General features: G+C 47.3%; 2 protein-coding genes across 2 annotated transcripts; one reads left to right on the top strand and one right to left on the bottom strand.

Annotated features, from left to right (window-relative positions):
- Window positions 1-254: 254 nt before the first annotated feature.
- On the bottom strand, window positions 255-6,222 carry cops2 (COP9 signalosome subunit 2). Its single transcript, XM_023817082.2, has 13 exons — window positions 6,086-6,222; window positions 5,275-5,388; window positions 5,083-5,160; window positions 4,685-4,810; window positions 3,956-4,045; window positions 3,794-3,871; window positions 2,495-2,669; window positions 2,052-2,230; window positions 1,750-1,802; window positions 1,480-1,577; window positions 1,309-1,391; window positions 1,169-1,227; window positions 255-921 (listed from the first exon to the last, which is right to left on the bottom strand). Exons 1-13 carry the CDS (start codon window positions 6,137-6,139, stop codon window positions 777-779), a joined length of 1,332 nt encoding a protein of 443 aa, XP_023672850.1. The 5' UTR covers window positions 6,140-6,222; the 3' UTR covers window positions 255-776.
- Window positions 6,223-6,286: 64 nt separating this feature from the next.
- On the top strand, window positions 6,287-17,664 carry galk2 (galactokinase 2). The gene is made up of 10 exons (XM_023817080.2): window positions 6,287-6,782; window positions 6,964-7,052; window positions 7,186-7,309; window positions 7,454-7,544; window positions 7,999-8,145; window positions 11,641-11,739; window positions 11,827-11,979; window positions 12,950-13,160; window positions 15,989-16,190; window positions 16,887-17,664. Exons 1-10 carry the CDS (start codon window positions 6,733-6,735, stop codon window positions 17,098-17,100), a joined length of 1,380 nt encoding a protein of 459 aa, XP_023672848.2. The 5' UTR covers window positions 6,287-6,732; the 3' UTR covers window positions 17,101-17,664.
- The last annotated feature ends 7,776 nt before the right edge of the window (window positions 17,665-25,440 follow it).

Genomic DNA, 25,440 nt, shown 5'->3' with positions numbered 1-25,440 from the left:
ATGTTCAAGGGGGTAAAAGCTACGTCATCGGTAAACATCTGGGTCAGGAAATATGCACCAGGGCAACCAAAGTATGTCCGAGGGCATGCATACTGTATGGTGTGTACTGCTTTAATGGATGAGGAGTTGGCTTCTAGCTAAATTCTGTATGCACTGTGTGAGTAGGCAATTTCGGATGCACCAGCAATCTTTCTAGTTGTACTGAAAAGTGTCAGAGAAGCATGTGCAAAATAACAGAGCTTTAACTAAGGAAGTACAATGTCTGAGCCACAGTTTAATTCAGCTTCGATGACATTCTTACGGCCACAAAGGTGCCACACGTTTACAAAATTTGCTTAAGTACTGATTGAAGAAACACAGCTTGATGACTGAGTATAGCGGTGTGTAATAAACATGCTTACCCATCAGGGGAAAATGCTTAAACAGGCTTACAGCTTGGGCCACGTTCCTGTTGACATATAGCTAATGCAGAGGTGGGAAATGCTAGCAAAAAAAAGATTTCTGTCTGGTTATTCCCTTCCAGTGTGATTTTTTTTTACTCAGCATGGGACATTTCGATAACTCCGTAGAATTATGGTGTTCTGAATGCCAAAGCTGTCTGCACAAACACAGGCAGCAAATCACATATATCACATACTGGACGATAAAAAAAATAATTGTCAAATTCCAGATGTATCCATATTTCAGCTGAAACTAGGCCTACCACAGTGTGGAAAAAAAACACCCACAGATTCTGTGGCAGGGACTGAAGTTCTATAGGCTATGGCATGTGTCATTCAAGCCAGCTTGCTAACAATCGCCTGGTTGAGCGAATTCAGCTGATTTGTCCATTTGTCCAAAGCTGTGTATCGGGCTCCGCCCCTCTTCTGGTGATCAAGTTCCAGAAGTTGGTTGACTTGATCAATGCGTCCATGAATCGTGCTGGAAAGGTAAAAATCAAGATATTATAGCTTAAACAGTAAAGCAAAACTTACACTATATTTAAACAAAACTATTGAGCAAAAATACTTGCAAGAATAATCAAGCCCCATTTATTACCAAGTGATAAATTCAAATATGGCATGTTAGCATCAAAACTGTTTTTATCCGAGTTCTCTGTGAAAGACGAGTTGCTCGCAGAAACAACCTTTCCTCACCACCAAAGTCAAAGTGGAGTGGCTGCACTTACTTGTCCAATATGCACTGAACGAGTAAACTCTCAACGTCTCCTACATCAATGTTCAGCTCCTGAAGGTCCCAGAAAAACAAACTTGTCATAAACAGCCAGAGAAATAAACACACAGCCGTGCCATTACTAACCCAAGTTACCTTTGAAATAAAGGGGATGTGTATTCTTGTGTAAGGCTTAATTAATTTGATGAGAACTTGAGTCCTGATGTTCCGCAGCAACTCTGAAAACACAAGTAATTCACACGCTGATTAATCAATGAAACATCCAAGAGGGTCTAAAAAGCCATAGAAACAGCAGCCGAAGCTCACCCTCAATGTGCTCCCTTATAAACGGATCATCCATGATGTTACTGTGATTGGTCTTCAGAATTTTCTCAAACTCAGTGATGTCATTATTCTGATAGGCACTGTCAAGTAAGCAAACCAAGTGAAATGTCACATTCACCCTCGTTAAGTGCGCATTCCCAAAAGCGCGGCACATGCTACGCCTCAGATTAGTTATGGAGTTAAGGAAAAAAAATAGACATGAAACAGTAAGCCATCCTCAATATGACAGCATTTATTTTTAAAGCGTCTTACCTTACTAAGTTTGTCATAGCCAGGATCTCTGGGTCGTTCTTGTACGGCTTTGCCTATGGGAAAGGCATCCAGACTGACTACAGACAAAACTCACCAAGGGACATTTTCTAATGCTAGATAGAAACAAAGCAGCAGCACTACAGGAACATCAGGAACGGAGACCAGAGTTTCATCCATCACTGGGGTTCCAGTATGAGGTCCAGACCCATTCTACGCGTCCAGATCCAATCGACCAATCAGGTGAGGCGCACCGATCACCTGGACGGGACACGATGGTTATGGCGGCAGCCATAAAGCCTCACCTCCTGCGAGTCGAAGGGGTTGATCCCCGACTTCATGAGCATGTTGGCCAGCACCAAGTACTTCAGGCAGGTGGTACGGCGCGGACTCCCCGACTCGTCATAGTTCTTGAATGCCTCGAAGAAATCCGTGTGGGCCTTCTCAAACTCGCCCTCACGCAGGTGCATCTTACCGCCACACTCTGAAAGACAAAGCCTGGGCTCAGCTGGCCGTCGGGTCGAGATGCTCCACCGTGACTCGACTCCTACTACTCCAATCGTGTGGATCAAAATGTGCCTGGAGAATCTTCCTTTATATTCTGCTATAGCGCCGTTTCAAACAGGGGGTAAGCGGGGCCTCAGACTAAAAAATGTGACCATACGCGTTGCGTGGACTGAACGACAGTGCCCCCTTGAGGCTAACAGAAAAGCAGCAGCAGCACAGATTGGGCAGAGAGTGCCGTCACCTCTGATGACGCCCATGATCAGCGGGTGAGGGATGGCGGACTTGATGTGCAGGGACTGTTCATATAAAGCCTTCAGCTTCTTGTTGTTCTTCTGCGCTGTGTACATCTGAATCTCCAGGGCGTAGATCTCCAGCAGCTGCGTTCCCTTCTTTAAGTCATCTTCACCGTCGTCGGTCTAAACAGTAGGTGGCGTGGTGGTTAAGGACACAAACTCAATCTCGACGTTGCTGGGTCGGACCAGAGGCACCTTGCTTTGGCACCCTGGATGAAGGTACCTGACCTGGTCCAACACATTCAGCTCTATTTCAAGCTACAGCTACTTGGACAAAAACGACAATTAAGCATTTAAAATGAACAGGAACAGAGGTCAAGCCCCCGCTGAGCACACTGCCAGTTAACCTGCATAGCTGGAACAGACAAAAATGCCTTTGCCACAAGCAGAAATGAAAGCAATGAAATCTGCACTGCCTGATAGAGTTAGACATGTCCCTAAATCAACAAGGGAGGGGCTTGCGTTTCACTTCTTCAACCAATCACAGTCTTCATTGTTTGATATCACCACACTGGTTTTTTTTTCTTTTTTTCTTATTTTCAAATTCAAGGCTTCCAGCCATTGGGCTGGGGGAATGGGGGCGGTTTGCGGCTCAGTATAATAAACCTTTATGCCGGTGATCGGACGGTTGCCGATTCAAGCCTTGTTTTTATTGTTATTACTACTGTCATCATTATCACCATCATGAAAAAATGAAGACGTGCCCTTACATTGCTCCATACAGCTTCTGCGCGTAAGCATTTTCCTACGCTTTGTATATTAAAGGGCATACACAAAAACATGGGCACTTTACAAATCTGTGCACCTTGTCGCTTAACAGAAAACACTGGTTTTAATTAATGCGGTGAAGTCACACAATGAAGACTGCGATTGGTTAAATCCCCACCCGTGTTCACCCAGGGACACGTCGAATTCTGCAAAATCAGGACATGCCATGAATTCTCACTTCCCAGCCCTAGTGTGTCAGGCAAATTGAATAACCTGCCAAGTCTTTAAAGTCTCCTATAAATAACCAATAAGACGGCCACCCATTAATAATGGAAAAGGTCCTCACAGGTGCTGCAGTTTTCCTGATACTGCACCACAGCAGGTGACGGGACAGAATGAAAAGCAGCATATATGGTGTCCAGGGTTTCTGGCAAAGTCCATCTCCAAAAAGCCACCGTGGTTTGACTCACAGCAGCTCTGACTCACAGCCGGCAAGGTGAGTGAATGGTGTCTTAAGAGGACGGCGTATTCCTGGCTACCTGACATGACTGATGCAGCTGCCTGAGGATCTTCTGCAGCTTGCTGTACTCCTCCCGCTCCAGGTACAGCTTGCCCAGCTAAAGCAGATGGAAAGCAGAGCACCTTAGCAACAGACACCTGTCCAGCTGCCACTTGTCTGCAGCCGGCAGCTCAAAGCTCACCTTGGTGTTGGTCTTAAACCAGAGCCGGTCATTTTTGGCATCTTTCAGGGCCTCCAGTGTGGTTTCATAAAACTCTTGCAGCAGGTCCATCTGGGGGGAAGTGACAGAATGAGCAGGGGTGTGATTGGCACCCAAAAAGCACTCTGGACCATCACCACGCGACACATCCACATAAGTATCTTTTTCCTCGTCTACTGTCCAGTACTGACACTACTTCATGGCTGATGTTGCCATTGCTTGCACCTTACTTTCCCCTATTCATCCACCCATCCATCCATCCATTCATCCAAAACTATTCAAGCCAACTTACCAGACTAATCTGTCGACCTTCAGACACCACTGAGACAGACTGCACAGAGAACCATTCAAAACAGCAGATCAACACCACACACTCTAATTTGTTTCAACACCGACTGCATGTCGGGAGGGGACAACCGAAATTAACAGATCTTTCACCTCCAAACTAATGCAAAGAGGAACATTTTGACAATGCTGCTTACATTTGAACCTGAGCATTCATTGGAAGCTGAGCCTACTTGCAATTATGCAGCGTTCAATTCAATTTTATTTGTAACGCGCATTTTCACATTGTCTCAAAGCGCTTTACTGTCTCCATGACAGATGCTTGCTTGTTATGTGCAATTTGTCCCACTTGTCTTTTGCTTTGGAAAAAAAGGGTCTACTAAATAAAGGAAAGGTGAATGTAACACAGGGAAGACAGATTCAAACCTGTTTGGAGGTGGAGATGTAGTCGAGAATGGAATTGATGGACTTCTCCGAGTAATTCCTGGTAACAGCGCTGCGGATGTATGTGAGCAGCTGTTTGTACCGGTTCATCATCTCAGGGAAGTTTGTCTGAAAATGCAGCAGTGGAAGAGGGTGAGCACTGCACACAGGCTGACAGAACGCAGTGAGGCACTCTGTCAGAGTCCAGGCCCGCTGTGTTCAGTCAGCACTGCATGCAGGCTGACGGAGCACAGGTCTGTATGGCGGTGAGACACTCTGTCAGAGTCCAGGCCCACTGTGTTCAGGTCTGCTTTTTGGTACCACGCAGGCAGGCAGGTCACCATAGTAACATCAAACATCTTAAGTATCAAAGTGCTGCTTTCGACTGCTGGCCTGCTTACCAGTTTGAAGTTGATTTTTATCATCTGTTTCAGTGCTTTGAAGCCCCATTCACCCTTTTCACCCTCAAGCTCCAAAACCTGTTGTGCAGAGAAACACCCCGTCAATACCATCACGTTTCAACTAACTTCAGAGGACGGCCCACGCCCAGGCACATTCACGGGCAGCTTAGTCTGAACGCAGAGACACCAAACCTTCTGAAAGCTGCTGAGTGCTGCCTTGGGATCATCCTCCTTCAGTGCTTTAGAGTTGTAATATTGGTTCTCCAAGTCAACGTTGGGTTCAGAGTTGCTGTCTTCGGAGTATTCCTACAGCGAAAGTTCACAATGGATCAATTTTTTAAAAAAGCAAACAAAAAAAAAGAACAAGAACAAGAAACCCTTTCAGCCAATCAGGTGTTAGCTCTTCTGTGCATCAGCATGAAAGAAAAATCATTGCTTGAAAATCGAAAACAGGGGTATATATGTACACCCAGTATGGTGAGATATATGCAACGTACATTAAAAAAAAAGCAAAATAGTGACTGAGAAAATGAACTTAAAAACTAACAAATCTCTAATAAATGCTGCACGTAACTGGATCGCATTATCTACCCCAAATGTCTTTTAGTGTTAATTGTGTTACATCATGAACGATGACAGATGCACAACAAGTCTACGAAACTGAGAACCGCTGCCAATGTTTTATTATTATTTAGGCATGGCAGTCGCGGGAGGTTCTGCAGAAACGTATCGCTAATCGAGAAACGTCCGGAAAATCATCGGGTTCATGCAGCGCGAAAAACACTGGTTTGGGACCACCGGTCGGAGCGAAACATACTCAAGGAGGACCCCCGGTGGGAGCAAAACATTTTCAAGGGGACCGGGAAGAAAAACATAGCAGTGCACGCCCGGCATTAGTTATCAGTTACTTATATGATAACAGACCAGCGATAGCGCATCCCCAGTTCAGCAATATTTTCATTTGGGGCTCCCGGTTATACAAAATCCCGGTTTTCACACGTACCAAGTCATAATCTTCTTCATCGTCGCACATAAAATCATCCTCCATGTCAGACATCTTGACAGGAGTTCACTGCCGAGACATCCCAGCATGCACTACGTTTTCTTCCTCGTGTTCTGCGACAACTTTTACGTAGAACACTGAAAACAGAATTGCACCACCAAGTGGTCTGGAAGTTAGACTTATTTTACAAGATAAAATAAAGCAGGCTACTGAAGACGCACAAAATCCCTCTAAAGCAGTCCCCAGAAGTCTCGGCAGACTAAAATCATAACAGAGAGTAGCGATATAGCCCTTAAGCGTATGCATGAGCCATAACAGTGACTTTATGAATGGTTATAAATTATTTTAGGCGCCAGTTCACTGGGAACTGATGCTTTGTTGCCTTCTTTCAGAAGGACGAAATAGACGGTGCACAAAATATCCCAAAAGCAGGAAAAGTAGTCTTTACGCCAAACGTTTAAGGTCGGTTGACGTGCTCCGGTGCTTGGAGCCGATCGGCCGCCGGCCAGGGCCTTTCCCCTCCACGTGTTTTCCGCCGTAAGTGTGACAGTCAGCTGATACCTGCCACTGGAACTCCCGGAAAGTCTTGGGCGTCAGTCTGTATCACTTATATTAGTTGATATAACCGAGATCGTGTGTAATTCATAATGGCTGCATTTCCACCAAAGCTGCAGGTTCAGCTAAGTGAAAACAAGAGGTAAGTGTGTGAGCAAGACTTTGCTTTGACAAATGACATAATTATTCACGTTCACTAGTTAGCATTAACCGCATGCACAACCCGTCTTTATCATAATCAAACTATTAACCAATATAGTTATGATCCGGAAAATAGTTTTGTCATAGTGTCTCATTCATTTCATTACCGTGTGTATTTCCAGGTTTCAGAAACTGAAAGAAATCTTTACAGAAAAGTTTGGAGAATCTCCTTTGTTTTACGCATATGCACCTGGAAGAATTAACTTAATAGGTAATTCGTTCTTAAAACGGGATTTAATTATTTATTTATTTTTAAACGGATTTTACTTATCAATGGACTCATTTATAAATTCCGTCTACTACCATGTTTACGTTAATATGCAAATGGGCGTGTTTCCTTATAGGGGAACACATTGACTATTGTGGATACGCTGTACTTCCCATGGCAGTGGAGCAGAACATCCTTGTAGCCGTCTCGGTGAATAAGTCTCCGACTATTGAGCTGGCAAATACAAATCCGCAGTACAAGTAAGATCATACGGCCTTAAAGGTTGGTGGTAAGAGTTGGCGTAAGGAGGTGCCCTTTAAATGCCTGCTGCCAGCGAGTCCTGCCTTCGCCCAGGAGATGGGGCGCTTACACCGTATTCAGATGTGCTGTGTGCTGCCTTACAGAGATTTCACGGCCGCCACCGACAACATCGTCATAGACAGGACAAAGCCCCAGTGGTATTATTACTTTATGTGCGGAGTCAAAGGAATTCAGGTGAGACACGCTATTGTGCGTGTGGCGAGATTTTTGTTTACACGCTATTTGTTATACTTAATGCATTTTTCTGATCTTTAGTATACAGTAAATAAATGAATCAATGTTTTCATTTAGACTTGGATCTCAGGGCTAGATTTTCTTTTAAGTAATCAGTTTTGTTTGTATTTGTTTTAAATAATCATATCATAAATAGAACAATTGAAATGCTCATGTACTGTAGAGTATTATATGAGTATTATATGTATGGGCACTGTATGACCTTGCCTTAATGGGGCACACCCATACTCATTTAATGGGGTCTCCACCCACAGCACAACTACAAAAAACCCAATTCCAAAACTCTCATTTCACAACAGTTTCCCTGTACTGTCAATGCTTCATTTGACCTGGGTCAGCTGTCGTCAGCAGTGGTCTCTCTCACCACCCTGTCTATGTGGCATCCTCCTCATAGGAGCATTTCGGCCTCACATCGATGGCTGGAATGCGGTGTGTTGTTGATGGCACTGTCCCTCCCAGTTCTGGCCTGTCCAGTTCCAGTGCCCTGGTGTGCTGTGCCGGCCTGGTCACTCTGGAAGCCAACCAGCGGACGCTGTCTAAGGTAACACCCGTTCATCAATGTGACCGATCCATGGCTGAGATGGACTGTGAAGAGAGAGAACAGCCTCCTGAAAAAGCTTTCAGGAATATCAGGATCAATCGAATTATGCTCAGAGTCCCACTATGAGTGTGAACTACAGAAAGACTGAGCCTATAAAGGAGGTCCCCAGGAACAGCATTTAAAAGAGCAGTCATCAAATGACCATTTCCTAATATTTCAGTTTCCTTCCTCTGTCTGCCGTCCTTACTGGCTGCAGCTTCTGAATACACATCCATGGCATCGCTTTGAAGTGGGGGCGGCTTTGAGTGGGGGCTCATAAAGCCCCCCCCAGCCCGGCCCCTCTCTTCACCGCTCACTTGACCACGCTGCGTATTAATACGTCCGGAATGTAAACACGAGGGCCATATGCCATTTCATTGTCGGCTGCCAAAAACGGTTTTATGCAGAACCTAATGACCGCCTGCCTATCCGTCTAATCTCCTTTTTGACAGTTATTCAAACAGTACCAAAGCCTTTGTTTTTCCCTCAATTCCCCAGCGCCGAGCTTGGCAAAGGAGCATGTTTACATTTTAGTGCACGTTACTGGACTTTATAATACGATAAATGTACTCCCACCGTTCTGAGAAGCGAGTCTGAATCGCGGTTTGGCTTTAGCTGTCCCTGCGGTGCCCATGTGTGTAAATGATGTATGCTCATGTTCTTCTTTTCTTTGTTAGTCGTTCTGTTGTGAAAATGAGGTTTTTCCTCTGATTCGCTGACAGATTTGGTCACGCTCAGGACCCCCGTAACGCGTATGTGTTGCGTGCGTCAGAGACTGGGCCTGAGGCTCGGTGACAGAGCCCTCGTCTCACACCGACATGGCCATGGCTGTTTAGCCGTTTTGTTTTCATCTCCTCTCGTGTGTTCTTTTTGATGCTGGGTTCTCGATAAAGGAAGCAGATGTTAGCCGTGGTTCTCGGCCTTCTGGCCCGGTTCTACGGCCCACAGAGCCGCTGGCTAGACACGCATGTTCTGCAGCAGCCCTCGCCCATTTTCAGTAGACCTCAGATGAGCATGCGTGCATCATTGCCATCTATATTTTATACCTTATTAAATCTGCTGACACTTGTGCCCAGGTGTCTGTGACACTCATAGTCATCAGCGCTGTGACAGGATCCCATAGCAGATCCCAGGGTCGTTAAAGGAACAGCACGCTTCATACTGCCGCTGCCTGAAGGTTCCTTAAACTTATTGGTATGTCAGGGGAGCAACCAAACAGATGCTGCAGTAAGCCATGTTCGAGGCTCCTTCTTCCACTCCTCCCCAGTCTGGATTTCTGTGTTATGCACCCCCCCCCCCCCAGTTAGCATTAGCTTTTATGCACGGTGAGGTACAGAAATGGGTCATTGTTAAGATTTGTCAGCACCGGAGGGAAACCGGTATGGTAGTAAACAAACCAAAACATGAAAGTGTTTTTTTTGGGGGGGGGGATTTGTAGAGGGAGTCCACATGTTGTTTAGGCGTAGATTTTGGGGTGAGTCATCGATAATAAGGGAATTGAGTAAAGGGGATCAAAGATAGGAGGGGGTCAGTGCTGATCAAAGGCTGGATCGGGCCCACGCTCTTCTGTTGCTGCTCTCTGGTGACCCCAAGAAGTACTCGCTGTGTTTATGCCGGGGGTGGGGGGGGGGCGGGCAAATCCAGCCAGTGTGACGACCTGGTACTCCTCCATCGCTGAGGTTCACGTATCTCTGTGCCAAACAGCCGGTCACACATTTCCCCCACCCCTGACGGATGACCCGTCAGACACATAATGCTGACATCTCTCCATACATCTGATCCTGTTTCAAAGGCTGAGGCCTTTCAGCGCCGGGCTGGGCCCGCGCGCGTCACGCCATGAGGGCCGACGGCAGCACGCCGCGCACGGAAATGCCAGCAGGGCCCAACGATTTAAAGCAGGTTTTTAAAACCACACACGTTCCTTACATCCAACAGAATTGCACACAGTTATTGTATGATAAAAAAGATAAATTTGGGGTTTTCATAGTGAGGTGGCTGGGAATCGAAGTGAAATGGAGAACCGACTTCAGGCATGATCAGGTTCAAAGTGACATGGGTAGATGACAGTGGTGACCAACACTGAGAGCCAGCATGTCACCATATAACATTAATGATATATAGTCATCCCTGCGTGCAGCAAAAGTGATCTTTCTCTTCTTGGTCTAATTTCACATTAACCACGACCTACTGAAGGCTATATTTACAGCAGTATGTGTTCTGTCATGGTTTTCTGTGTTGACTTCACCCTATTCGTTTTGTCCTGGTTATTCTGATCATATGACGCATGGTAGCAGAGTTTCGGTTGTGCCGATGTTACTGGCCTGCCCGCTTCAGCGTGGATACGAGCTGTGTGTAAAATTCATTAGCATGTCTCTGAATAGTCAACGGGATCGTTTTGTTTTCTTTTTCCCAGGTCTCTCTGACGATCCCCATTCTGTTTGTTTGTTGCCATGTCCGTAATGACCCCCACCCATGTTTCCGAGGGGTAAATGTTACCTCTCGTCCTGCTGCGATGCCTTGGCAAGATAAGTGTTATCTCGCCCTGATTGATTGTTGGGGGGAGTCGGACAGGGAGTGCTAATTCCGCAGAAAATGGAGAGATGGGAAGCTGATTAGGGACATGAGTGCGTGAGATATCTGCTGGGAGGACGTGAGCTGAGTTATGATTTTAGTAGAAGTCAGAAGTGTCTGTTTGCTGCCGGGAGGCGAGACCCACGCGGCCATTCGTACGGCCAATCAGATGTCTCCGTATGTCACTGAGTGGGCAAGCACTCTGGGAGGAGCCTGAATCAGACCCCGGTTACCACGGCGGCAGTGACGTCTAAATTTTGCTTGATGAAAATTTGCCCTGACGGCAAGTTCCATTCCATTATGAAGCACATCAAGGGCCCCACAGATTGTGACTTGGCATGAATAGCGGCTTTGGTATAGTACCAGCACCATGCCATTATCCTGCTCCAGACTCATGACCCCGGGGACCCACCTCATGGATAACCTGTCCATGTCCTGGGCCTATGCATGCAGTGAAATCTCCTGCTTGTTGGGTCTGGGGCTTCCTCACCATTCTGCTTAATTTATAGTCCCAAAGCGGTGCAGCATACTTGAGTCGCTGCTTGAGTATTACTTTACAAGATTATGAACTGAAAAATGAAACAGACATTTTCGCTAATTTCAGTCTCATAATTCAGGAAAGATTCTAAGCAGGCATTTATAGGTTTGTGTTAAATTCTTATTTCGTTATAACAACATCCTTTGCCAGACTGACTTGCATAGTTTGCATTTTTACAGATGAGTCTTCTTCATCTGACTGAGGACCATGGCAGTATTTACAAAGCAGGGATTTGAAAGTGCACAAGCAGGTTTCCATAACACTGCCCATACATTACGCAGTGCTTAAGGTGAAGAGTTCATGCCTTTGTTATGACCTATGTGGAACATCTCTTTATTGTCCACTAGGTGGAGCTGGCTGAGATCTGCACGCGCTGCGAGCGCTACATCGGCACTGAGGGCGGGGGAATGGACCAGTCCATATCTTTCTTGGCAGAAGAGGGCAAGGTATGCCCACTGAGGTCTCGGCCACACGGGGTTACGGCGCGTCCGGATTCTGCGCAGTGATGCCAATTGATGGTTCCTCCTTCCTAGGCGAAGCTCATAGAGTTCAGCCCCCTCCGGGCCACCGACGTGAAACTACCCGCTGGTGCCGTCTTCGTGGTCGCCAACTGCTGCGTGGAGATGAACAAGGCGGCCACCTCGCACTTCAACACCCGCGTGGCCGAATGCCGGCTGGCGGCCAAGGTGAGCACCCCGTCCTGCCGGGCCCCATCGCCACGGCAACCGAAGCGCGTCAGCGAAGCCACCTAAAATATTTACGGCAAAAGCTGGCGCTGGAAAGGTCTGTTACGACACGCGATACCCCCCCCCCCCCGTGTCCTTAATCGTCGCTCCACGCCCAGATCCGCTTCCCTCACCTGGGACGCAGCCACCTGATACCCCCCCGTTCATCACGCTTGCGAGCGTAAGGCCGCACGAACGCCTCTTGAGGTGGGGCAAGCCCTCGAGGCCGGCCCGCTGGCGGGGCCCAGGCAGGAGCCAGTGACGCAGCCTGTCTGTTTTATGTAACGTTTAGCTCATGAGGTAACCGCTGATGTGAAGCGTCTGACATACCCCGATGCTGACGGGCGCCTAAAGCACTCAGCTGTAGGCAGGCCGGTGAATCATACAGAAGGCAGCCTGTCACCAGCGCTGGTCGCCCTGCTCATACGGGCTCTGACGCTTCCCAGACGCCGCGGGCCCCAGGAGCCGCCGCGGGCCATTTCCGTACGCGCTAACATCAGTGCACCAGGGCGGGGTCGCTCCAGTCCAGGTGGTGCCAGCAGTGAGGCAACTTCTTCCAGAAGAAGCCATTTTCCACACGGCTGCACGGTTGGTTTCAGGACGTCATTTTGGTCGAGCTTAGCTCAGGTCTCCTCATTCTGATGACATTGTATTTGGGGAGCTCATCTCGCACGGAATTTCATTAATGACTGAAATGTTCTTCCAGAGCATGGAGTCATTGACCAGCTGGGTAACGTGAACAAGAGCAGCAGGCCAAGGATACTGCAGCATTTCAGAAACCAAATAAACCCAAAATCCTCAAGGGGGGGGGGGGGTGGTCTTAATTTATCCTGTGACCCTGCTATTGCTCTGAAGAGGACAGCGATTTAAATAAATAAGATGAGCGACGGCAGAGTGCGGGACACCTAAAGACGTGTGCCTCTCTGTGTAGGTGCTGGCCAAGAACAGAGACCTGGACTGGGGCCAGATGCAGAGGCTGGGTGAGGTGCAGGCGGAGCTGGGCGCCTCCCTGGAGGACATGCTGGCCCTGGTGGAGGAGGTGCTGCGGCCGGAACCCTACAGCCGTGAGGAGGTCTGCCAAGTTCTGGGCATCAGCCAGGAGGAACTGGAGAGCAGTGTGCTGAGCGCCAACACACGACATGGTGAGGAGGTTTGCCCCCCCCCCGGGACCATCCACAGCATCCAGCTCGAGATTCCAGGAGGGTCCCGGTTCTGGGAAACACCCTCCTCCCCCAAATTTGAACATTTTTGGTCATTAACCACCTCACCAGCTGTGCCCCTCCCCCACCGTACTCAATTAGGGGCACTCAGAAGGTAATAACTGTGCAGCTGTCAGTTTGCTATGGCTCCGCCCCCTCTTGGCGTGATCGCGGCTGGATTATTAGTCGCTGGGGCTGGTGGGTGGAGTGAATGGTGCTTTTTCCAGCGCCACGGAAACAGAGCCAAGTGGCCCGGTAATGTCACGGTGACACAAGGGTCAAACCGGGCAGAGACACTGATCATTGACAAGCTAGAGATCCGTTTAGGGTTAACGCCGTCTAAGCAGACAGATTTAAGCGGCGGACCTGAGAAATCATATGTGTCACTCCATGCAAGTACTGATGCAGAAATGTACAAGTTCCCCGAACTGCACAGGTGCTGTTTCGCTGATGGAGGTCTTCAGTCGCCATCTCGGTTGGAAGATAATCAGTGAACGCAGTAACAGCGAAATCTGATTCGGTGATGCCACCTTAAGCCATTGTATATGGGATGACATCATCCCGTTGTATGTACATTATCGTTGGGGAAACATAGCTTAAGGAGAACGAATGGACGACACGAGCTGACTGTAACTGTGTGAAACCTGCTTGTCAGCAGCGCTGTGGTACGTAGATGTTCTCCACTGCCCTTTTATTCCATGTATGAAGGCAAGGCAGGCCATCTGACCTGCCGTCGTATGGTCACAGCGTGTGAGTAGCAAGTAACGGTGCTTTGCGATACACAGCCAAGAACACGTGTGAGCTGCTTTTCAACACGCACGACACGGACACCGAGGAGAGGCGTACGCGCCACGAGTGATCGTTTCAGAAGTGCTGCAACACACGATACTTTCCACTGAAAATCACCTTGCGGGAGACGTCCCTCCCTCTGATCAGGGAGGCCGTTCGTTAAGATCGTTCTGTGGGATTGGCACCACATGCCTCGTGCCCCTCTGCCTGCACAGTGCGACCTGCAGGAGGATCCAGGCCCCTAGCACAGCAGCTTCTGGAAGATGGCTAGGGAGATGGATGGAAGCAGTAGGAGCCCCCTCAATACTCACGGCTCTCAAAACATGGACGGTGACTGTGGTTCCAAGGCCTGTCTGAGGTTATCTGGCCAGTAAATTGAGGTCCAAATATGGGGCGACTTCTAAATGCTGTCCCAGGCTTGTAGTGTAATTGGAAACAGACCTACTCTTCGGTCTGTCCAGTGAGTTACTGCTGTTCAGGCATGATTTACAGGAACGTGTGAGATCTCTCACACCAGGCTAGATACGCCTTGAGTGAAAGCACATTGTGCCAGTGGCCTCGTTTTACTGCCCCTGTGCAGTCTGTAAACACAGGCTCTTCCTCTGCGTCATCTTAGCCCCTGTCTTCCTCACTTACATCCATCAAATCCGTCCATCCATCCGGCAGCCTCTCCTCCAGGTCAGGGTCATGCACTGGGAACACGGCAGGAGTCCAGCCTGGATGGGTTTGCCAGTTCATCGCAGGACACACACACTACTTGGAATTCAGAGACACCATTTAGTGCCCAAAGACATATTGTTACACAAGCGGGAAACTGGAATCCATCCTGCAAATGACACCATGACAAACACCCGGACTGTTTTAACTCACAAACCTTCTACATTGTAGGTAATTGTTCTGCATTAAATGATTTTTTCCAATATTTCCTGCATTAGCAGCAATACCTTTGAAAATAATTTATTGGCATTTGCTTCCCTTCTTTCCTTACAAAGAAGCTAAATGACTTCCGAGTTACTGGTCTTTGCTTGTAGTCCCAGTATGGACATCAGCCGAAGCAGGCGTGATCTTCCCTGAGGACGCAACTGGCAGTCAAAGCTACTCACTCCTGCTTTTCTTGACACACCCTGAACGGGTAGCACCTGCACCAGCCTTAGCATCCCGGTCACCTCCTCCTCCCCACAATCCTCCCCCCACTGATCCTGGCTGTGCTCCTCCCCGGCAGATTTCAGTGGTAATACTTTATTTGAGACCATGTTTTAAGTAATTTATAAACACATTCGTAACAAATAATAATGCATTCATAAAGCATTATAAAAATGGCTATAAATATTTGTCAGAAAGCATAACACATTATAAACCATGTTTATTATGCATTATGAATGCTTTATGAAGCATGCATTATAATCGTCGGTATAAGCATTAAGGATGCTTTGTACTGCACTATAAAGTTATCTATAGTGCATTATAGATGAGAGCTTCGTGAGGCAGTCATAATGCAGAATAATCATGGGTATAATGTATAATGCCTTTTCAGAGATCTTCATAGCTGTGTTTATAAAGCTTTATGAATGCATTGTAATGCATTAAGAATGTGTTTATTAATTACTAAACATGGCCTTAAATAAATTGTTACCATTTCGGTTAACTGAGGTAAAGTCGTGAAGCATTTTAACAAAATGACCTCTAAGTGTTCAGGTCTTGGTCTTGGCAGAGCTAAGTGATCATCACATTACAATCAAGAGAGTGCTGCTTCAGTCCCCCGCCCCGAGCGATGATTCAAATCAGTGTCCGGTACGGAGGCACGGAAAATCTGCCTCACCCTCGCTCTCGTCCCCGATGTGTCCCGCTGATGTCATTTCAGTATTTAGTTCACAGCAGGTTCAGTTCCACCTGCCCGTTTCCACTTGGTGACCCAATTTAACTACGGTGCCAGCGGCCAGCTATGTATGTGTAAGTGACAGTTGTCCCCGCCTCTGCCGCAGTGACACACTTCAAGCTGCGGCAGCGGGCATGGCACGTGTACGGTGAGGCGGCGCGGGTGCTGCGGTTCCGGGATGTGTGCCAGTCGGCGCCGGATGGAGCCATCGCACAGCTGGGTCTCCTGATGCAGCAGAGCCACACCAGCTGCCGGAACCAGTACGAGTGCAGCTGCGAGGAGCTGGACCAGCTGGTGGACATATGCCTGTGAGTCAGTGCCGTCTGGCATCGCGACGACCAGCCTCCGGCGGGCCTGTCTGCAAAATGGCGACAGGAGGAGATGACGGCTTTGATACGAAGCGGCGTTAGGTCATGATGAGCAATCTAATGACGCAATTTTTTCCCGCGTTGGCAAAATGAAAGAGCGCAGGACTTGCGACTCCGTGTAAACTAGTGCTGGGGCACATGTGCCTGCACGGTGTTTTGTTGTCATGGTGTCGGCTTTTCGCGAGGCTTCGAATGAAAGACGCTGTCCCTTTAGAGCAACGGAGTCATTTTTTCCAACCTAATGCCATCTCCCCTGGGGCGCTGGCCCGTGGGGGGGATTGTCTCCTGCGTATGGTGTCTGTTGCGGCCTCCCTGAGACACCTCCCGACCTCGGAACCCACCATGTGGGGCACAGATCGAGACTGAGCACGGGGCTGCCTGCTTTTTAACGACAGATATCACATCATGCCTCTCTCTGTTTCCTCTTACACAGGAAGCCGTAAAAGGGAGGCTGTCATCTCCTGACCCGTCACCTAGGTCAAGCTCAGCTCCCTAAAGAATAGACAGCAGAAAATAATTATTATTAAGACAGAAAACAGCGCAGCCAGTGTGCCGTTAGAGTGGGTCACCCCCATGCCCTGACGTAGCCTGAGAGGAAGGGCATGTTCCTGAAGGTCACCCCTATCTCTCCCACAGACGGGCGGGAGCTGCGGGGGCACGGCTGACCGGTGCAGGCTGGGGGGGCTGCGTGGTCTCCATGGTCCCTGCTGAGAAGCTGGGGGCATTCCTGCAGGAAGTGAGCAAGTCCTTCTTCGAGCCGGACGCCCGCCGAGCGGCCCTGGAGAAGCAGAGCCTTTTCGTCACCAAGCCTGGGGGGGGCGCCGCGGTCGTCCTGGAAGCCTTTTCTTAAGTGAAGGTCGTGGGGTCGGTGACACTGGTCTACAGGCTGATGGCGGCGGATTCCTGCGGGGATCTCCAATTTAATCAGCAGCCACCATCTGTTACTCATTCACAGCCCTGTTGCAGATCATTTGTGATTACTGATAATAAAGGAACATTTAACGAGATTGATTTAGATTAACATACAATCTTTAATTTGGTGATTTGTTAGGAATGAGCCAATCCAAGGTGCTGGGGGTAAAACTTTATAACTAAACAGTGTCTTCATGCGTACCTGTTAAATCATATTTCGTAACATGTTATGTTTAATTTTTATTTTTCTTAAATGATATTTGTATTTCTAATGTCCAACAATTCCTTCAGGTGCCAGGGTCATGATAGGAGCCTGTCCCAAACAGCAAAGGGCACAAGGCCGGGGTACACCCTGGTCAATCACGGGGCACATACACAGTCATATGTTATAGATACCAGTTAGCCAGACTGAATGTCTCTGGACTGTGGGAGCAAACCAGAATATCCAGAGGAAAGCAAAAAAATAATAATAAAGCATAATAATTGCAAACTGTATTACTAATATGATGTTTTTGTCCAATTTTGTCTTGAATCTATTTTTTGCATGGACTGTTTGACTAAAGCGACGCCTTTTGACCGCTGATAGGGTGATATAGCAGTTACAGTGATCTCACTCTTGAATAGCCTACCCATGCTACAGTATAATGGTAAGTAATGGTAAAACCAGCCAATCAGAATGTGCGACATGAGGGTTGGGAACATCACAGGGTATTTTGGATTTTCTGTAGAAGCCGCTAAGATGGCGTTTTTCATTGGCCCATCAGAGGCTTGCCCGGCCATTGGTGACATCGCTTTAGCATCGTGGGGGCGGTCGTAGCGAATTTTGGAAAACTGGTTGAGGTGTCGTGATACAGACTGTCATTAGTGATTTGATCATCATACCATTAAGGTTTACAGAGAGGTTGGACAATGAAACTGAAACACTGGCCAAACTGGTGTTTTCACGCCTATATATGTGCGGCCTGGTGGCCAATCTTCACTGACTGCATATTCTTTCAGTAACAGCAGAGTGTGAAGGTTGAATTAGCAGAGCAATAGCACAGCTGTACATAAAATACTGCAATATGCACAACATACTGTAATGGGAGACATATCAGGGCTCAAAAGAGGACAGATTGTTGGTGTGCATCTTGCTGGTGCATCTGTGACCAGGACAGCAAATCGTTGTGGTGTATCGAGAGACAGTATCCTGGGTAATGTTGGCATACCACCATGAAGGACGGACCACATCCAACAGGAGTAACTGTGGACCCAAGAGGAAGCAGATTGAATCCGAAAAACATAAAACCACAGCAGCCCGACTCACTGCAGAATTAAATATGCACATCAACTCCACAGGATCAATAGCCAGAGGGCTGTTACAGCCAAACCTTTGGTCACTCATGCCAATAGCAAACGTCAGTTTCAATGGTGCCAGCAGTGCAAATCTTGGACAATATGAAATGTTCTTTGTTGAGTCCACCTTCACTGTCTTACCCACATCTGCGAGTTACAATGTGGAAAAGCCCTAAAGAAGCTTACCACCTGGACTGCTGAGTACCCAGAGTGCAGCAGGGAGGTGGATCAGTGATGGTTTGGGCTGCAATATCATGGCATTCCCTAGTCCTACTTGTTCTAGATGGGCACGTCACTGCCAAGGACTACCAAACCATTCTGGAGGACCATGTTCACCCAGTGGTTCAAACGTTGCACCCTGAAGGTGGTGCTGTGTGTCAGGATGATAATGCACCAACATACCCAGCAAGACTGGTGACTGAGTGGTTTGAAGAACATGAAAGTGAAATTGAACATCTCCCATGACCTGCACAGTCACCTGATCTGAATATTATCGTGCCACTTTGGGGTATTTTGGAGGAGTGAGTCAGGAAACGTTTTCCTCCACCAGCATCACGTCGTGACCTGGCCAATGTTCTGCAAGAGGAATGGCTCAGAATCCCTCTGGCCACTGAGCAGGACCTGTATCTGTCATTCCCAAGACGAACTGATACTCTTTTGGCCACAATAGGTGGCCCTACACTATACTAATAAATTATTACAGTTTCAGTTTCATTGTTCAAACCCTGTATATATATTTGTTGTGGGGGGGGGGGTGGAATTGAAGGACCATTGAAGGGCATGGTTCAGCGCTGATATAGCATGATAAAAAATTCAGCATGTTATTAAGATGGAGCAGTGGAGGAAGCGGTTAACTAGTATTTGGGTTAGTTAGATTATCGCACAGCTCTTGATATGGGGACATTCCCTGAAGGAACAGAGTGCAGACACACAAAATGCTTTCTGGACACAGTTGAGTATCTGTGGGTAAAATGCGGCATCAGTCTGTATGGAAAAGTCTCACATCTACACGGTAACAACCTGCACAGCAGTATTCACAGCAGGCCACCCTCCCTGCCATCATCTGGAAGCATTTTGGAACATAGGAACATGATGGTCACAGCAAGGACCGAAGCAGCACCTCCACTGGGAGGAAAGCTCTCACAAGAGACGACGTGCTTATCTTGCTTTGGTTATCAGGTTATCTCTCTAACAGCGGCCGCCTGGAAGCAATTGCGCTTTAAGAGAAGACCTAAATATCCAGAGTCATTAGCCTGTCGTGTAAATGATCATTTACAGGCCAATATAATCCTGATGGAATCAGACGACGAGCTTCCTCTTCGTTACAGCGGTCATGCTGTTTAAGAGTGAGGAATCCCCGCTCCATTTCTTCACGCGAGAAACATATCTTGCGATCTTGACGTGTGCCCCACAGAGTTCATACATGCAGGACCTGAGTCACAGGGCCATAAGCTATGTGTCTCGAAACATCTACAGACAAGCTCTGGGTTGCAGGCTCCTAGATCCGCTTGGTCTGATTTGTGAAAGAGCCTGGACACCCAGTGAACCAAGAGGATTTTTGGATCGTGGAATGTGATTTTTGGACGCTCTGGGCAACCTCAGATTCTGGGCATAACCAAACGCCACGAGGCGTTTTACGGCTGCCCCGCAGCAGAGTACAGACCATTGTGATTTGGTTATCCAGAAATCCCATGGTGTTGTAAGGTTAAGCTGCTCACCAGGAGTGAACTGAAATCTTGGGAGGGGGAAAACCCACAGTGAAATAAAGCAATCACAGCCAAAGACGCACACTCAGATACAGCCCCCACCCCTGCAGCAAGCCGAACAATCCTCCGTTACCTGTAGTCACAGGCTCCACAAAGCAGTGTATGTGGACAGTGACCTTGCCTTCACAAACAATACCCAAGGTGCATGTGAAAGACTCAACCATGGAGGAGCTGAAACACATGTGTGCCGTGACGAGAAGCTCCATGTCTGCCCTCCATGCAGACGGCTGACCCTGCCTGTCCCATCTTTCCCCGTGGCTTTGCGCTTTTCTACACTGATATCCATCAGGTAATCATTATACCGACCGTGGGTAATAGGAAGAACTGTGACTCACTGAGCAATAAAATATGAAATTCAATGATCCCTGTAAAAAAACATCTAGATTATTTAATTATCAGATGTTATTTGTTAGCTGATTTGCCAAGTTTTCTAATACAATAGAATACCCAGATGAATATAGTTCAAAGTTTTATTTGTCACATGCAGTCGTACTCGTAGAAAAATAGCACAGCAGTACAAAGGGGGGGGGGGGGGGGGTTGGAGAAGCCCATCCAGATGACATTACTGGTTATTTTTAAAGAACTTGCTTTCTAATGCCCCTTAAGATCCTGCACAAGAGTGGAGAGCTGGTTTTAGTAACAGCAGCTGAGGCCTCAATCCCCCACAGATGTCCGCCTATCGTCTGGCCTATGGTGACGCTACGGAGCCCACATACAGCACCGTGTAGAAGTCTGAGGCCGTCGAGGAAAATGTTTCATGCAATTTATCTGGGTGGCAAGTCTATTTGCAAAACATACAATTTAACATCACAACACACACAAAAGAACACTAGCACAAGAAAAGAGTAAGAAGAATTTCTTATGTTCTCCAAAAATGTAATGTTGTCTTCCACAAGCACTGCACTGGGGTTCCCTACCCCTCTCCTCAGGGGCACGCCAGCCATTCCATGTGCTTGTATTTCACCTCCAGCTGACATTAGTAATTAACTTAATTAGTGACATAATTTGTTGAGGTATTATTTAGCCCAACATGGTGTGCTAGTGGTCACGTCAAATACATGAGTGTATGCATGTTACCGCAAATACCGGTGGGATCTTAGGAGAGGTTTTGAAATGGCTAAGCTGGCACACTTTGACATACATAAAATCAACACAAGGATCATTTGAACATCATTTGACTGCCTAAGGCTTTCGCACAGTACTGTACATCTGCAAGCAGGCCACTGTTCCATCCTCCTCAGTTTAAATACGGTTTGCCTCGGAAGGCTTCCTGTTTCTCAATTCTGATTACCGTAGGAAGAGACAGGAATCCTACACCAACAATGCCAGTGATAGCAAAACAGCTACTCCAATTTCCTTTTCAGGTGATTCAGGGACATGGATAATCTTGCCACATTTAACAGCTGTATATTCACTGAAGCTTGTCCCGTTAAGTGCTTTGAGGAACATGCCAACAGTTCTTCTCCCAAGACTCAGATGTGATTGAAGATTCCTCAGGATTCCCTATCAGGATATTCTAAACAGCGGACTTGGTGGATTGATGGATTAGTGTGGGCGAGGGAGGGGAACTCGCTCTCAAGCCTTCGGATTAGGCTCCGCTGAGAGTTATGCATCCCTGAGGGTCCGTCTCCTTTCAACACACATGCTGAAGTTTTCTTTTTCATGATTTACACTGTTTTTTCATTACCCGGTCAAGGATCACTCATGTGAAAATGAGAGTTGACCAGTCTGAGCCAAATCCTTATTCATCTTCATTATAATGAAAACCCTACTTTTCTTAAGAAATACGTCAACAAAACACAAGGTTACCGATGTAATTTGGTCCTTGTTCCCGAATGTTGTGTCAGTCCTCTCTTGTTAGGTTACGGTCTCCCGGGTAACACAAGCGATAATCAATTTAATTTTTAGGGCAAAACCAAAATCAAACAGGCAGGATACAAGTACCACAGCATCTAGGATGCCTGCGAATGGCTAGGGTCCGTACAGAAGGCAGAGTGTGACTCCATTTGGGATTTAATGAAATGTCTTTTCGAATAATGTGCTATTGCACGATCCCAACATTCTGAGAAAAAACATCAGGGCAAATAATTCATTTCCATTAGCTTAGTTGGGGAAATTAATATCAGGAACACCTAATGAGTTACCGACACTGAAGTATCAACACTGGAGGAGAATCACCAAGCAGTCAGAGATCCAGCACGCGTCCCCTGTCACGGGCCAGGAAAGGAGAGAGGCACGCAATATATGGCTTTCCTTGCATGCAACCTGCTAGTGTGACAGCTTAGAAAAACATATTTTTTTATTCTTTTAATTTTAAGCAGCATATGAACTTGTAAAAATCAGGATGGTTCAGGAAATCAAATAATGTTTGGGTTAGGGTTGGTCTAGCAGGCCACGGCAGGGTCTGCGGCGGACAAACGCGACGGTCCCTGAAAGCCGTCCCTGGCTGTCACTCGACACCCCTTTCCTACTGGTAAGCTGACACTGCGGCCATCTTCTGTTACCCTAACAGTGCCTTTTTTAATGACCCAGTCAGAGCAGCTTCAAAGGCCTTTGCCGCTCTGAGGCAAGGAGTCAGCAGCCCCACACGACAGAGTCAGGGCCGTTTGAAGTGTGCCTCTCGCCCGGATCCCCCGGCTAGGAAGGAAGTGGCCTATCAGTTCCCCCATTGCTGTGCCCCCATTACTGACAGTGAATTGAGGGGGGTTGTGAAATACTCTCAGCTTTGATTCAACTTTTCACAATCTGGATCCATTATTAGCTGTTATTGCTTCCATTCTGTGTGGACATCTCCTTGTTTCCTCTGGGTACTCCGGTTTCCTCCCACAGTCAGGATAACTGGTGTCTCTAAATTATCCGTAATATGTGTGTGTGTGTGTGTGTGTGTGTGTGCCCTGTGATGGACGGGCATCCCATCCAGGGTGTACCCTAGTCTTGAGCCTGCGCTGTGGCGGATGGGCTCCAGGCTTCAGGCCCCCCCCACATCCCTGTACCGCACAGGAAGTTAGGAGACAGATGGGTCGACCGTGGCTGTTATTCAGAGACAGTTCTGGGCTTTTCTCCTGGGCCTGCACCCATGCGGCCACAAATACAGGTATTTAACCGCTCTGCCACCTGCTGGCAGAGGCAGGACACGACTCTGTGCCCTTTGGATTTAGAGCATTGCCATTCTGCTTGATACTTTGATCTTCGCTACTTGATATGTTGTTTTAGGGAAGAGGGGTCAGCGCTCGTCTCACCTCTCGTGAAAGAACACTGACCCCTCCAGTCTCACCAGGGGCATGAATCGGGAAGCCGGACTATGTTATAGTAAATACATTTGGACACGTCTGTCCCAGCAAAACAGGCATTAGGGAGACCCCAAGCAAATGTAAGACAGACGTGCCTGACTGGCAATAGATGTTGTGTTTTTGTTTTTTGACTGAAATAATTTGTCAATTCAGGGTATGCAGGTACTAAATTTAATTCTGCTAACAAGTTCGCTAAAAACCACACAGTCTTGAGCATAACCCTTTTCAAAATAATACTAATGCCAGTAGCTGTCAGTGTGGTAAGAGACAAACTACCCTAAACTGTTTGCTGCTAAGATCCATGTCAAATATTACTGAATTGCACTGCAAATGAATCTCTTTTCACCATAAGTACCGGTGTAAATCACAATGTAAAAAGAACCACAGTTACACAAGGCAGCACGCAATTCTAAAGATTCCAAACATTCATTATAAACCTACCCAAATATGTTTTTTGAATAGAAGCTTTTGATCTTTTAAACAGCTCTTATTCATGCATATGTATGACCGTTCATTAAACCTGCAACCGGTTTCAGGTAACCAAACACTAGTTAAGCCAAAAGTTTCTCTGCACTGTGAAAATGTAGTTTCCTGGAAAGTCAACTCAAGGAAACTCTTAATTCAACATATTTGTTACTTTCTCTTTGAGTGAAAATCTGATTGATAATCTTTTGCAGAAATTAAAGCCACATAGTAAAGAGGATCTCAGATTCCAGACAGTAACTTTCAACACTGTTGACAATATGACACATTTCGAAATGGCTCTGGATTCTAGCTAAGATCACATCCCATAAAAGTCATATTGCTACACTGCTGTAGTAACTACAGCAGTGTACTACAGCAGATTTTCAAATGTCTTTTTCTAAGATTACGAATCATGGCATCTCTGGGAACGGTCCAGGTAATATTATATGTTAGCTCAGATATGCAAGAATATATCAGACCACAAGAAAGCATGGAACGGGCAAGTGGAATATATCGCCGGACTGCAGTAGGCAAACAACAGAATAAAAATACCCAAGACACAAATAACTGTGATAGATGCCCTAAGTTCTATTTCCTCATAGAACGAGCCGTCACACGGTCATCTCAGACCTGTGCAGGATTCTACTTGTGTGCAAAAAATTGCAACCCTTTTTGTTCTTCCACTCACACCAGTAATTTCCAGGAACGAATATATAACAGAATTTAAATAAATGACACCTCTGTCTAAATATTTACTGTATCGGCAATAACTGTATAAGTTAAAATAGCACGTGCACATTCTCAGGTGAGTTCATGGTCTGTCCACCCTGCAGATTCAGCAGGGAAACAAGGTTCAGACCAAGGCTCTGGTCTGTCAGGAACCTGCAACTTCATGTCATTTTTCCTCACAACATTGTGTGTGAATGATGCAGCGAGGGCGTTTCTCTCCACAACGGAAGGAAGCCCCCTCGGAACAGGGGCTGCTGAACATGACCAGCATCACTCCGGGCAACTTTTTCAGTCTCAGACAAACTCTTTTTATAGCTAAACTGTAAACTGTCAGCCGTTTCAGTCTCTGTGATCTGCTTGTAAAACATCATTTGTTGTTCATTTTTCAATGAACAACACGCAGGTAAGTTCCTACAACTTCCCCCCCCACCCCCGGCCACCAATAACTTCATGGGACTCGAAGCTTCTTTGCAGGAGCCCGTCTGCGGAGCTGACAGATGTGCTGATGTGTCGAGGGATCCTCTCCTGGCCCTTTGTGCTCACTCACAATGCGGAGGCAGCCAGCAGAGCGATCCTGGGCAGTGCCGAGGACAGACGCGGCCACTCCTCCTCCCAGCAGCTCTGGACAGCCCCGGGGGGGGGGGGGGGGGGGGGGTCCTGCAGGGGAGGGTTTCTCCCTGACTGGCTGAGACG

This window comes from Paramormyrops kingsleyae, chromosome 13 (genome assembly GCF_048594095.1).
Source record: "Paramormyrops kingsleyae isolate MSU_618 chromosome 13, PKINGS_0.4, whole genome shotgun sequence".
NCBI classification, from domain to species: Eukaryota; Metazoa; Chordata; class Actinopteri; order Osteoglossiformes; family Mormyridae; genus Paramormyrops; species Paramormyrops kingsleyae.
Note: the sequence above shows the minus strand (reverse complement) of the source record. Positions and strands in the feature narration are given on the sequence as shown.